General features: G+C 36.8%; 1 protein-coding gene across 24 annotated transcripts in view; it reads left to right on the forward strand.

Annotated features, from left to right (window-relative positions):
• The window catches only part of LOC121868013 (SWI/SNF-related matrix-associated actin-dependent regulator of chromatin subfamily E member 1-like), a 70045-nt gene that overhangs the window by 30817 nt on the left and 23170 nt on the right, over positions 1-16058 (forward strand). For all 24 annotated transcript variants that reach the window (XM_042368229.1, XM_042368233.1, XM_042368224.1 and 21 more), the window contains one exon: positions 3880-4011. In XM_042368229.1, coding sequence (XP_042224163.1) covers positions 3880-4011 — 132 coding nt within the window. The remainder of the gene's footprint in view (positions 1-3879; positions 4012-16058) is intronic.

A 16058-nucleotide genomic window follows, 5' to 3' on the forward strand; every position in this document is an offset into this window, starting at 1 on the left:
ATATATATATATATATATATATATAACTATGCAGGGTGGCCAGAAAAAAAGAAAGAGCCAATACTCTCACTGATCTTACCTACACTTACTATCATTCATCCATTCATACCACTGTTAAGGAGTGTGTTCTGCTATGTTATTACCATTATCAATCAAGTTACTAAAATATGGTTTTCCCCAGTTTGTTTACTCAAGCCAGCATTATATGTTGGCAATACATCCTATATCCTTTCCCCAATCTTTCACAGTGCCATACTCACACACTGTTTCTTGCTGGGTATTTATCCCCCTTACTTATATAGCATCCTTCAACTTATTCTTTCATCTCCTTGGTCATCCTTCTTGGTCTTTCTCTTTCCCTCTTTTTCTCCTTCTTGGTCTTTCTCTTTCCCTCTTTTTCTCCTTGGTCTTCTTATCTCCCTCTTATCTCCTTCTTGGTCTTCCTCTCTCCCTCTTATCTCCTTCTTGGTCTTCCTCTCTCCCTCTTATCTCCTTCTTGGTCTTCCTCTGTCCCTCTTATCTCCTTGGTCTTCCTCTCTCCCTATTTTTCTCCTTCTTGGCCTTCCTAGCTCCCTCTTATCTCCTTCTTGGTCTTCCTCTCTCCCTCTTATCTCCTTCTTGGTCTTGGTCTTTCCTTCCTCTCTCCTCTTATCTCCTTCTTGGTCTTCCTCTGTCCCTCTTATCTCCTTCTTGGTCTTCCTCTCTCCCTCTTATCTCTCTCTCTCTGGGTCTTCTCTCTCTCTTATCCCTTCTTCTTCCTCTCTCTCCCTCTTATCTCCTTCTTGGTCTTCCTCTCTCTCCCTCTCATCTCCTTCTTGGTCTTCCTCTCTCTTCCTCTTATCTCCTTCTTGGTATTCTTTGCAGCCTATTCATTTTACATTCTTCTCTCAGGCTTTTCATTTCTAATACTAATCCTAATTTGCTCCTTTTCTCTTGCATCCAGTCTCCATGTTTCAAAACTGTCCCGCTATATATCCATTTTGCCTTATTTTGACATATTTTCCTCTCACTCAATCCACCTGTTACTTTCTTTACATCTACTACTGTACTCATCATTCCATCCTCCGACACATCCTCTCAATTTCTGCTTAAATTATCTCCCTTCTAGCAATAAGGTGTTAATCTATTTCTCTTTTCTATGTTTTTCATATCCTCTTTCAGCTATCTTATAGTTCACACGTTCACTTTTCATTGAACTCATTAACAGACATTTGTTGTTTTTACCCACTAGAGCAGTGTCGTCTGGTAACAGCAACTGACTCGTCTCCCATTTACTGTACCATCCTCTACCATTATTCACTAAACTTTAAATTTTCTCAGTCACACTTAATTTTACCTCTAACTATCCTATCCATGAAAATATTTTACAACCATGGTGACATTACTCATTCTTGATGATGTCCTGCCTACACAGGGATCCAGTTTTCCCTCTTTCTGTCAAATACTGACTCATGCTTTACCCTTGTCCAAACATTTTCATTAACTACTGCTCTACAGAGCTTTTCTATTGACTCACCATATGCTTTTTGCAGTCCTAAAATGCCACAAACTAACTCTTTCATATTTGGAAAGTTTTTCACTTGTGTTCTTTATCACAAACATTTGATTCAAATATCCTCTTTTTTTTTTCTTTTAACCCACAATGCTCTTTCAAAAATATTCTCTCTTGTTGGTACAGTTTTTTCAGGAATTACTCAACCGTATCCTAAATAGGTACAGTATTCTCAGCAGCCTTATTTGCTAATAATTTATATATACTGTATTCTAAAATTCCTTTACTTTTATTCACAGTCTCTTTCATTCTTTTGGTTCCTTTTTCTCTGTCATACATAGCCTGTATGCTCATTTAATCCATTCTTTCACAATTCTACCTCCCATCCTTAGTATTTCAGTGGTGAGTCCATTCATTCGTGGTGCTTTAATTCAGGTGAGTTGGGGACAAATGAGTGAAGTAAAGTCAGTAGTGTTCAAAAATGTAAAAGAAGAAATGGCACTCTTTTTGAGTAATAAAATTTTGGGATTTTAACCCTTAAACCACATCTAAGAATTCACCGATCTGCTCCTGTATGTGCAAAAACTGGAATACAGGGAACATGAAACCTCTGCTGATGTTGGCCTGTGTTTAAGGGTTAAAGGATTCTGTACCTAAGCTACCTAATTGGCTTAACTAAGTAATTAATATTTATCAATAGTAGTATATAAAAAACAGTTGATCAAGATAAAACAGTAAATTATATGTTGGCATGATCAGTTTGCAGTTGCCTCCACTTCCGCCTTTAACAGTAAACTTGATCTCCCCGAGCATTCTTTCAATGCTGAAAAGATTCCCAGCCGAGCGAAGGGTATCAATGAGAGTGAATCAGCAAACCTCATGGTATTCAGTTGAGCTCATTTTGAGAGTCTAAATCAGTGTAGAGAAGTTCTAAATTGTCGCCTGGCAGTGAAAGGGATATATACACCAACTGACATTTGTCACATACTTTATGTGAAACGTGCATTTTGTTATTAAGTAATATTGTTGTCTAAAGCTATTTGAAACCAACAATGTTTGTTTCAAAGCAGTATTGTGAGATGGATGGACCCTGACTCACAGTCCACTCCTCCCAACTGCTTGCTCATCTGCTCTCTAACCATCACCCCCGCACTGCATAGTTTGCATCGAGTTTTATTATATAGTCTCCTCATTTTGGTAGTGCGATTATCATTATAACAAAGAATCAGTTGAGGTTTGGTGATTCACTGTCATTGATATGCCTCACTCAGCTGGGAATCTTTTACAGTGTGACAAATTTCTTGGGAAACCAAGCTCATTGTTGGAGGTGAGACTGGAGGCAACTGTATGTAATTTATTATAAAACCAAAACCATATTTCAACATTGGTCAAGCCATATTCCAAATTCTGGAAGTTTTACTGTATGTTAGTGATGATGTCTAAACAAGGAGATCACACAAAATGACTGTGGTTATGTATGTATTATCTTTCCTGGTGGGTTGCTTACCACATAACAGTAGGAAATTTAGTTTGCTTCATGTTCCTAGACAGGCTGGCTTCAAAATAACGTGGGCTGCTCAGGATGGTTGTAAAGTTATAAATGATAGATTGATCCGGAAATTCCAATGTGTAACTGAGACTGGACTGTGAGTGCTCTTTTACCCTCTGTCCTCCCAAGGTTGTTATGATAGTAGACTGACACAGAAGCATGGTTTATTGTGGTGGACCCATGTTATGACAATAAAGAAATGGAGTGATGTAACTGCTTTCCTTACAATAAAGTCCATGTCTTCTTAGTTCAGTCTCACTTGTACAGTAGGATTTCAGGATCATTCTATTACATGTATTATGTCAAATTGAATATGCAAATTTAAAGGCCCTTTTCAGGGTGAAGACACTAGTGGGAACATGTATTTTGTGTACTACTTCATCATCTTGTATATTTTAGGCTGATTTTTTATATGTATTCATTTTCCTAATGCTTTTATTCTTGATTTTGTTTTCTGTCTTTTATTTCTCTTATTTAGAGAATATTGTAATCCATGAGGGCTTAAAGGGGATCATAGTGATGCAGACAAGGGTAATGATGCAGTTCCATCACATTTAGCATTATCAAGATAACTTCCGTTACCTCAGCCTTGCTATGATGACATTACATGTCTTTGTGAAGTTAAACAGGATATAAAGTAGTTTTATGGCTACATTTTTGGGGGATATCCTCTTTTGTTATGATTTCCCCTCCTGTAGAGATGCTCATTGTTTATCATGATGTAATTTTCATGAGCTATTGTTGAATTTCTGTCTATACAGTTATTCACCTTTTCTCCATGAGCTCACTCTTGACAGCATCCTGCTTTCCACATAATCATGTGTTCCTTGTGTTTCAGGTGTGGGATCAAGTGAAAGCTGCAAACAATGATCTCAAATTGTGGGAAATTGGGAAAATAATTGGGTCTATGTGGCGAGACCTACCTGAAGCGGACAAGCAGGATTTTGTTGATGAGTACGAGTCGGAGAAGGTAAATTCCTTCAATATGAGATTTATTAATTGTGATTAAGATTTTGTGGAGGATTGGAGAAGATAGCATTCAATCTGATATTGTAACAACCTGGTGGTTTCTTGAAAGGGATAGTAATTTATCTCTTAAAATTTGTTGCTTTTGGAAACTAAGCAATTACAGTTGGGGAAATATTATTATTATAGATGCAGATAACAAGAATGCAGTAAAACTCATTTTTTCTTCATGGTTCTTTAGTTTTCTCATGTAAATTTGTAGTAAGCTGAGGGAAGTTTATTTCTAAATGTGGATGCATGATACCCTAATACCATGATTTAATTTAAGAGTCTTGTTGCCAATTCATATGCGTAAGATGACATCTTGGCAAAAAAAAAAGATGAGGTGAAATATTACAAGGTATAGGATTATGAACTTACAAGTTTCGAAGTTTTATTATTATAGTTACGGGTACTACGGATTGTACCTGGGCCTCATTGAATTGCTCAAGTAGTGCTAATATGTTTCTCATAATCTTTCTTTATTTATAGCTTATCATTGGTCCAAAGAGGTTCGTGTATTTACAACACTGATCTTTTTGTAGATTTTGCAACCCCAGCTATTACTGCTGGCACTAAGCAAACAATTAGCACAGTCACTCCCATTATATCCCTAGACCACAGTGAAGGGTGTGGAAGGTGACAGTCACCACTCAGGCTGAGAGCTAAACAAATATTGGTGCTACAGTAGCTTTTGGATATCAGTCTTTCCATATGTCATCGGCCATTTTGGATTTCCAGTAACAGCCACGGTCTAGTTGCTCCATGGTGCAAGGTGTTCCCTGGATAACTGTGCATTATAAACAGATTTAAGTTGTACTTGCATCTTATAAGCAGATGGTTGTCAGGCCCTTGGAATTGGAAGAACTGGTTTAAGACTTAACTTTGGGTTATAGGAAACGCAATAAATTTTTTCGGTTTAAAGTTTGGAAGGAATTTTCCTCTTGGGATCACAGTCCTGCACACAATATTTGTGACTTTGATTGCCTTGTGCTGTTCTGTGTATTAGATTGGTATGTAAGAAAACCTTTCTGAGGGATACTTATTTTAATGGATAGGGTTGGATTATTGAATGATAGTAATGATATTTTTAATATGTAATATATGTGCATAAAGCTTGACTGGGTTTAACTAAGTTGGCTATGTTAAGTGTTGGAAACATTAATTTGAACCTATGCCATAAAACTGTGTTACATCCTCCATCAAAAGTGCTTTAACCAGTAGATCCATAACACTGAGCCTTTCCCCAGGTAGTGCACTCTAGAGGGAAAGTGGAATTTTAGTTTATGCCCTGGGGCTTGTGCAAACAAGGGAAAGCCTTAAATGGGTCCTCCTCTGCCTCACTTCGTAAGATATATAGGAAAAAGGCTCAGAGTAACACCCCCAATGAATCCTTGAATTGTGCAGAGGAGTTTGGGTATTAAGTGTAGAAACTTTTCCTGTAGGACTTCATCTCAGTAAGGAAAGGGTGGATCTGGATCTTCCCAGTCATAGTAGTAGTGTGATACCTCTTTGGTGTCAGTGGAGGCACTATCATAAACTATCATTTGATGTTAAAGAAAAATTGGAAAACGACATTGCTGCCCGTGGCTATTTTAAGTTCCATGATCGGCATTCTTATTTTGGGGGATTTTCTGGGTAAGTCTTAGTGTTTTGATAGGATTAGTCCTGTTTTAGTGATAAGAGATTGCATTCCCATTCCCAAGTGATCTTCAAGGAATCTGAAAGAGTTCTGCCAGATTTCTCAGAAAATAGACCTGTAGTGTTTGATCAGAAGAGGATTTCTTCTTTTGATTTAGAAGACTCATTTAGGATTTGAGTTGGTTACAGGGGAGGGGGGGGGGTTGATAATTTTCTGTCAGTCTATTGTATTATGGAGTTTTAGGATGGACTTTTTGGAATTAATCTCCATGGCTAAGTTTGGTACTTATATTGCAAGCTTCTTAAGTAGAATCCATAAGGCATTCTAATGGATAGTTTGAATCATTATGAAATCATATCCAAGTGTACATTTGATTTCAGCTTATTTTGTTATGAATTAAGTTTGATAAATGACCAATTGTTTGGTAGCACATTATTGGCATATGCTGTAAGTGTGCCATAACCAGGTTACTATTTGAGGCTTTTTTTTTTTTTAATTTATTTGTTAAGTGATTTAGTACTACCCTTGATTCTTCACTTTGAACTGATCCTCAAGGTTATTGCATGTCGGGTGATCCATACTGTAGAACATCTTGTCAAGTTTCTGGAGTCAAATAGGGAGAGGAGTTGAAAGAGAGTTGATAATTTCCTCAGTGGATGTTTTTAGTATGTTCTTCCATCAGGTAGATTGGTACTGGAGATTCATGGCAATAGAAAGGGATCTAGTTTTATGTGGTTTGGGGCTTCTCTTAGTTGGGCTAACCTTAAGCTGAATTTTTTTCTCTTACCTTGCACTGAGCTCCTAGTTTTAGGCTTAAAGACATTTACTTTTTGGCATGGAAGAAGGATGATTGATCTCATTTTCTATGACTAGTTAAGGGAGTTAGTTATTATCATAGGATTGCAAAGTAGCTCAATCAACAATCACTGCCTTGTTTGCAAAACTAAAGGAGTTGGAGCTTCTAAAGTCTGTACTGTATTTAAAGATCAACATTTAAGATGATAAGATTTACAAAATGGGGCTGCACTCCAAAAAGTGTGTGATCTTGGGCTTCATAGCAACATTAACACTTCTGAGAGGAATTTCCCATAAGCTGATTCTACAGAGGGGTGCCTGGTGTCTGGCTGTTACCTCTGAGTGACTTTCTGGATGAGAAAAGGATGCAGGGGTAATAATGTGTGTGGCAATGGGAAGTTTGTAAGGTTAGTTTACATTTTTTTGGAAGGGAAATTCATATCCCTGCATGGTGTTTGGTGCTTAATAGAACTGGAAATATATTTTTTACCACATGTGATTGGTTATAGATCGGTGCCCGATTCAGTAAATTTCATTTTATAGTAGTCAGGACACTCACTACAGTGATCCCTCGGTTAACGAACGCCTTGATTAACGAAATTTCGGTTAACGAATTACCTTCTATAAGATTCTTCACTTCGGTTAACGAAAAAATTTTGGTTAACGAATTCCTTACGAATTTTTCCCAACATGTTTTCTCTTGCATTTGGCTGTTCACTAGCTGTAGTATTAGTCCGCCAATACAGTAATCGGTTCTAGGGCTTAAATTCGTTACCATTTTAGTAAATATCAAGAAGGTTGTACTATTCAATCATTTTAAAAGTTTTATATTCAATTTTTTAGCCATTTTAACAATTATTGAACATAATTGAAGTACAGGAAACTATTTTTTTGCGCGCCAAACAGCCACTCAACACACCAAGCTTGGCGTCAGTTTGTTTAACGGTTCAGAGGAAGGAACATCTTGTTTGAGATTCTTCAACATAAATGCTTTTTTCTGTGTTTCCAGTAAAATTTTTGGTCATTCTGAAGTTTATTTTACATATTGACAATATGTATTGCAGTGCAGCCACTCAACACACCAAGCTTGGCGTCAGTTTGTTTAACGGTTCAGAGGAAGGAACATCTTGTTTGAGATTCTTCAACATAAATGCTTTTTTCTGTGTTTCCAGTAAAATTTTTGGTCATTCTGAAGTTTATTTTACATATTGACAATATGTATTGCAGTGCAGTGTTGATTTAAAGAAAATAATCTTGAATTACACCAAGTGAACTAAAATTTTATGGATGAAATGGCAGCATAGGGTGACTTCTCTTCCACCCCAATGCCTTCTCTTCTCCCTTCTCCTCCACTCCCACTTCCTTCTCTTCTCCCTTCTCCTCCTCCACCTCCCACTTCAAATTCACATCAGCATCATCATCCAGGAGCCTTCTACATACACACCTCAAAGTACAGTAAGTGTACCTTACTGCATTTTTTTTTTTACTTTAGGTAATTTTCAGTGAGCTGGAACCAATTAACCAAAAACCCATTGAGACAATGGTTTCGGTTCACAAAATTTTTGGTAAACGAACAACCTTCTGGAAAGAATTGTATTCGTTAACTGAGGGACCACTGTACTGGAAATCTGAGGTGGCTGATGATGGATAGGGAGGAGTTCTAATGTACAGGCTGATGTAGCACAACACAGTGGCTCTATTACCTATAAGCTTTAGGTTAGGTGGTAACTGTTGTCTCCTAAACCCCACTGTGAAGGTTAGTGTTGTGATGGAAGAAATTATACAAAGAATTTGTGATTTGTGCTAATCATTAATGTCTGAGGTTGTAAACTCCAAGACATGATGAGTTCTTACAGGATAATGTATGTTATTACACATGAGAAGAAAATAAAAACTATCTAATATGTTGACATACATTAAATTAAGTATATAATTATATATGTGTGTGTGTGCGCTCATGCGTGCTTGCATGTGCGTATGTGTGCACCTGGAAATTGTGTGTGTGCGCACCTGGAAATTATGTGTGTGTGTGCATGTGTGCACGCTCTATCACCTGGAAATTGCGACACTACTCAGACCAAAATGTATCTACAACTGCTCTTTTGGAAAAGTGTGCATTACCATTACCTGTACAACTACTTTTGTACAGCATTACCTTAGATGAGCCAAAGTAACACGATCTAAAATAAACCTTAAAAGTAAGAGCCCTGTTCCTCGGCCATACTAACACTTTTATTAATATTTGTGATATAAGAAATACTGTACAGGTGTAATATTATTCTGAGTTATGTTGCTGAAATGCTATATGGACAATGTTAAAGTATGTAATTATGTGTACAGCATACATTACTGGACAGTACTTCATAAATTTTGAGAGGTATAGCTGCAGCATGTGATGTCACATTCTCATTTGCATATTTGAAGAGGCATTTAGAGAATTATCATTGACATTACTGAAGCTCATAGTAAAACTCATACTTAAAATTTGTGCAGTGATATAATCCAAAAGTGTTTTAATAAAAATAGTACAATGTGATACATACACCAAAATTTGCTCTTACGTGGACAAATGCGTTGCAAAAACCCAGATGTAGTGGACAAGGAGTAGCAACTTGGTTGTCAACAGGGAAATGTGGGATCAAAATACACCATGCGTCCTCATAGTTCATAGACTGCAGAGCTGGGGCAGACAAGCTCGTGCAAATTTTTGTGTTGCTTTCTAAAGGCTGCACTGCCACAAATAAAGCGCTGTAAAAGTAGTGGGTAGCGGTTGGAGTTCCTCTGAAATGTAGCTCTGCTTTTGCTACTTTTCCTCAAAAGAGCGACGTTACGGTAACCGCTACTAGAAAAGTAGCACTGCTATATAGTGCTGCTATTCCTATCGCTGGTATGGTAATTGCAAACGATAGAGTTTCAGATTTTTATTTAAGTTATAGGGGTTGTTTAATGCACCATTGTCATATGAAATATAACCATATCTCTGTATGTATTCTAGCATTTTCAGCATATACTGTACAGTACCAGCACTCATACCGGCATGCGCACACGCACGCACACTCATTCAGCTCCACACACTCATTCAGCTTCACACACTCGTCCAGCTTCACACATTCATTCAGCTCCACACACTCATCCAGCTCCACACACTCATCCAGCTCCACACACTCATCCAGCTCCACACACTCATCCAGCTCCACACACTCATCCAGCTCCACACACTCATTCAGCTTCACACACTCATCCAGCTTCACACATTCATTCAGCTCCAAACACTCATTCAGCTCCACACACTCATTCAGCTTCACACACTCATCCAGCTCCACACACTCATCCAGCTCCACACACTCATCCAGCTCCACACACTCATTTAGCTCCCACACTCATCCAGCTCCACACACTCATTTAGCTCCCACACTCATCCAGCTCCACACACTTATTCACCTTCCTTCAGCTCATTTAATCTTCATTTTGTGTATCTTAACTTCATAGTCATCTTACTTTATCTTCAGTCTTTACATTGCTGTCCTCCCTCTCATTGAGCTCTTTCAAATTTCCAGTGCAATATATTCCTGTATGATTTTCTCATTTCATTGGCTTTTAAACTTTTGCAATTTTCAGATTTTTTTAAAGTCTTTTTTTATTTATAATTGGTTTGTTTTATAATATTTTTGTTATGCATCTGCTATTATTATTATTATTGTTGTTGTTGTTTTTGGTGTTGCTGTTGTTGTTGTTATTATAATGTAAAGTACAGTATTTCACCTTTTATTGGTTTCATTTTAAAATTTTCATTATTTTTATTTTATTTTTTATATTATTACCTTCCAGTAGCTCTGTGTTCCACAGTCCTTTCTGTTTAGTAATCTATTCACAATTGTAACCTTTCATTTTGAAGAAAACATCACAGTTTCTTGTGGCTTTGCTGTTTCCAATATTTTATCTTGTATTTGGAATTTTTAGCTAGGTATGCTACTTAGTGCTGAGAGAATTATATTATTATTTGGTATCTGCTTATCAGTCTGCAATAATTTAGTGTGTGACACCCCTTTTGTCTCTTATCCAACTTCCTTGGCTTTGTAAGTTTTCCAGTCTTGTAAGCCTATTCCCACTTTGGCATAGGTTGGCAAGAATGAAAACTAAGACATTTTCTGCTATTCATTTATCCAAGTAGTTCCCTTTCATACCGAGGCTTCAAGCTTGCATTTACACCCATTATTTGGTGGTCTCCCTTTAAAGTCAAAAATTGAAGCTGGTAATAGTGTTCTCATCCTTTTTCATGATCATCCTCTCTGTCTTATCATTATCTGTCTGTTTTCCAATGCAGCTGTCTCTGTATTCATCTCCAGAAATAATGAAGGCCATTCACTGATTAAAACAATATTTATGAAGAAAAAAAAGCCATGAGATTAGAAACTTATACAGTAGACCTCCTCAAAACATGTTGATAATCATGCCTGTTAAAATACAGTAAAACCTGGTATTTTAAGAGAGAATTTTGATATTACTTTGGTTAAAAACAGAAAATACTGTATGTAATTGCTGTTTGTTTACCGTATTTTACGACATATAAGATACTGTACACGGTAGGGATTATTGAGGAAAAAACTTGTGTGTATTTTCCTCTGGTAGCCATAGTAGCCATAATTTTCTTAAAACAATATACAGTGTACAATACCAGTAAAGGTGAGGAATGAATAAAAGTAATACCAATAAAGAAGTTGCACCAAAAAATACTGTATTGCCAAACCAGTAAATAAAAACAAATTGAAAGTTTAATACAGTCGCCATTTGCATATACGTCTGTACGCCTGTTCACCATAGCACGGAGACGCTCCCACGGTGAGTCCCATGGCAACATCCCCCTCCCCTCCTCCCCTCCCCACCAACTGCTGCGTTGTCCTCCCTTTACCCCACTGAGCCAGCTAACTCGTGTGCAAAGAAATTTATATTTCTTTATGTTTTTCCTAAGGACAATTATTTATTTTACAGTATTCCCTTAAAGCTGGCTGGGATTAGGTAAAATTGGCCCCGTGAGAAAGCAAAATCCGAGAGTTTTTCATGCTGGTTCCAGGAGTGTGCAAAATACATACCCATAAATAGCTATATAACAACATTATGTATGCATAAGACAATATAATAAATATGAAATAACATAAATAAATAAACATAAACATGAAATAACACTGTATGGACATTAGGTCAACACAGTGATAGTTAGTTGTGGAAGTGAAAGTGCAAAGACAATACCTCTGAAACATCAGCTGATCTGGTGCACAGGATGTAAACAATCCCTGTACTGTACTGGACAGTTCCTAGTGAACATGCCCGGTACCAATAAGTATTTGTAATGTGTATATCGTAGGTACCTATACGTATACTTAGATCCTTTTGTATTAAATTAGGTAAATTTTATTAATAGTATTAACAAATGTTTGATAATAGGACCATAAAGTGATAGTGAGCTGTGGTAGTGAGAAACATGATAGCATATCATATAGCCTCAGATTTATTTTATTTATTTTCCATGGCAATCCATGAGTTCCGAGAGACGCAAGCTTTATACCACGAGCTTTAAGAGAATACTGTGCTGTGCTTTCTTCACAGTATGTATGTAGGATGGTCTGCGCATGTAACCAAGTAAAAATAAATGAAGTAAGTTACTTATATCGACCCGAAAATACGAGTTGAAAAACAACCCCAACACCTTACAGCTTGGCCCAGTAGGCTGATGGTTACAGTGATGAGTCTTACTTGGCTACAATGCCCCCAGCGATGTTAACAGATGCAAATGTGAAAAGAAAGTTATCTGTATATCTTCATTTGTGTCAGGTATTTTTAGATTGAAAAATAAATGCTGCAGGTGCAGTATATCGCGAGATAGGGTCCAACGATGTTCGCTATATATAATTACCCCCATACATGTAATCAATGGGGAAAATAGGGTTAGGTTCTGGAGGCCCCCAAAAAAAAAGGGACTAAACTCGACTTAACGAGTTCATTTTCTTCGTAACTAAAGCACCAATGAACACTAGACTTGGGAACAATAGGCTATTTCAATGTCAGTGTCAATATCAAGGAACACCAGACTCGGCAGCTGAAGCACCATCCTGGGAACACCAGACTCGGCAGTAGACGCCACACTGCCACCCTCACTTGACAATCCCACACCTACATAAACAAACAAACCAAAAATATTAGTTACAGTATTAAATCTTTTCCATTATCTTCACTTTACTTTTCACATCACTAGCAACCCATTTACACTCACCTTAGAAGTCTTAATCTGCAGCAGAGTCGGCTGCTTTCTCGTCACTCGCTCAGAAAGACTGAGCGGGCGAGCGTGATTGATGCGTGAGTGAACAGCCACGGTGGCGCCTCTGGTGAGCAAATAACGCATTTGTTTGCCATGGCGGTACATTTGACATATTTCCTGCCTGATATCCCTTGCGAAATAAAAAAAATTATCGCTCTATATAGGAAAATGTTGCGATATATCCCGACCCTACTGTATGGCATTAATAGATTGTAATGCTTGTAATAGTTCAAAAATGGTTACTTCTTAGCTACTTCTGAAGAGTGTGGATGGGTTAGAATTCTGGCAGCAGAATTTTTTTTTGCTCATCAAGGATTTATGTCAAAGTTTGGGATAACCATGAAAGCATCTGTTCACTTAAAGTAACAAGTTATTTTTTGGAGAGCAATGAGGTACCCTGACACTCATGACTGCCTGTTCCTGTATTGGAGACTACTGTACTGTACTGTACTGTACTGTACTGTACTGTACTGTACTGTGTCTTTCTCTGATGGTGATACTGGAATGAGAGTTTCTCTGTTTGACTCCTGACTCCATTTCTGTGTAACTCCTGACTTTTAGATTCTAGTGTGAGAGATGGCTTCATTTCTAAACTTAAGAATCCCGCCCCTCAGTGATATCTGTATTTGACTCCTTACAAAAACTGATGTTTCTGTACTGGACATTCCATAATTCTCTATCACACTCCTGACTCAGTTTCTACTGGGTAGTGAGATGTTGGACTGTCATTTGTGTAGCTGAGATTCCTGATTGTAAGTTTCTTGTGCCAATTCCAAGCTCATTACTATAACAGGCTCCTAACTCTGTGTCTAATACTGACTCCTTTGTGTCACTGTATAGCTGAGATTCTGGACTGTTACTGTTAATTTCTAGATTTGATTCCTTGCAGTCCATTTATGTGTTGCTCAATCTCATTTCCTCCTCCCTTTTTGTGTCTGTGTGTCTCAGTCTGTCCATGTTTCCTTGTGACTTAATGATACAAATTTGGAGTTAGTTAATTAATTTTTATAAGGTGGTATTAAATTGACTTATACTCTTAATAATTGACCTTTCTACTTTGCAAAATTAGCTGGTGGACTTGCTAATTAATTGTTGAACTTCATAAAGTAACTTGTGGACTTAATACAGTAACCAATGGACTTCTTATTTTAACTTATGGACTCCCTGAATCAATAAAAGACCCCTAATTTTTTTTTTTAATTGTGGAATTAACTTTAGAACTTAATGAATTAATTTTGAGGTTAATTTATGAACTTACTGAATTAACAGATGGACATATTAAATTAACTTTTGAATATAATGAATTTACTGTTGGACTTATTAATCAGTATATATATTTAAAAATTTTAACTTTCTGAACTATTGAGAAAGTATTAATTATCTGTACTTGTGTGGGATAAAGTGCATTATTAATTATTATTAATTTAACTTATGGATTTACTTAAATAATTTCAGACATGCCAATTTGCTGTGTTCAATTCATAATAATAAAAAAAAAATAGGTTGTTTCTTGAAAGTACATTTAAGAGATGATGGGAGATATATTTGGGGAAGACCTTACAGTATATTTGTCATGTTTTAGATGTGGGAAAGTTTTAGGTAATTTTAAAGAAAGTTCTGAAAACTTATTAACATAAAAAACATTTTTTTCAGCTCATTAATTTATAAACAAATTTGTAAAAGAATTGTGGAAAGCATTATGGAATATGTTTATTATCAAATAGAAATACAGTCGGTTATTTATCTGCCATCCTTGGCACACCTTCACCAATCACACCTTGATTTTTTGTATTATTATTAGTAAAGCAGTACTGTATTTTAACTTGATGGAAACTGCATGTATAAAGTACAATATGGTGGAGGGAATAGATGTAGTAGTTGTTGTACATCTTGTGCTGACAGACGTAACCTGTGGTAGTAGAAGTTCACAGGTGATGCCACCAATATTATGGGATTGCAGGGCTTCCTGAAACTGGGTTAAGAAGGAATTATTTGGTCATTAACTAAATGCTTCATTCTGGATTTATAATACAGATAAAAATATAAGACTTCCAACACATGCACACACACATATACACAGAGTAAGAGAGCAGAAGACTGAGTTTGGAGGTTACTTCACCTCACCACAGTTCACGCTCTCACTGAAGGGAACCAGATGGGCCTTGATACCCAGTTCCATCCACATGCAGTTGCCCACTGTCTCACCCCCAAGGCTCAGTGTAATTTTTATATTATTTTTGGATGATATTTTTGAGATGCAGCATAAGTTAAACAGTTAGGTACATTTTATGTCTACAGTAACAAAGAGTATCCATCATAAAAATCACTGAGAACCTGGCATCAGATAGCCTGTGATTACTTGTTCCCCAAACTTGCCACAGACAATGTTTTGACTTAATTATGTCTCTCAGCTGGCATGCTTGACCTATGTACATCAGCTCAAGAGTTAGCAAAACCCGTTGTTTAAGAAAAGAAAAAATTTTGTGAGGGGGTTAATGCTCTTATATTGGTTTTTAAAAGGTTAAATTTAAGTTTGATTAAAATTTGATTGAATTCTGTTCCAAGTTGCAGGTAGCAATATAATTTTCATTGCTAGAAATACAAGAATATGTTGATATTGTTTTGTATTTTTCCAATCAATTATTATTTATTTAAAGGCCTAGAACAATGGCATTGGTGAAAAACAGCAGTAGGGGCTGAACAAATTTGACACAGCAGGAGGCAGGGGTCGGACTGGTAGGAGCATTAAAATATTCGAGAATTCATTTTTCATCTGGGTACATGACTTCAAGATGTAGTGTTAAGAAGTTAACCATATTTGGAATTAAGATGTATCCATATCCTTGATCATGGCTTCAAAATTAATTTTAAAATTTAATAGTGACTCCATTTAATATCAGTGGTGATGGAAGTCTTCTAAAAATCATTAAAACTACTGTACAGTATATAGAAATAATAAAAACTAACCAAAAACTTAATAAACCCAATGAAAAAGGCAGAGATGTAAAAACAAAACAATGGATTTTATGTTTGGTTTAAAGTGGCCAACCCTGTCTCAACTGTTAGCATATTTCACTGTATATGATCATTTTCAAATACTGTACGTGTGAGATGTGGCACCAACGCCCACCAGACAAGAGATAGGAGCCATTGATGTTCTACTTGGTAATCTGTATGAAAACTATTACCATGCAGGAAATGTGCACATTCACAGATAGAAGGGGAGGGGGGGGGTTGCTTTTTTAGCATCCTTGGTTTGGTT

This window comes from Homarus americanus, unplaced genomic scaffold (genome assembly GCF_018991925.1).
Source record: "Homarus americanus isolate GMGI-L3 unplaced genomic scaffold, GMGI_Hamer_2.0 scaffold37032, whole genome shotgun sequence".
Lineage (NCBI taxonomy): Eukaryota > Metazoa > Arthropoda > Malacostraca > Decapoda > Nephropidae > Homarus > Homarus americanus.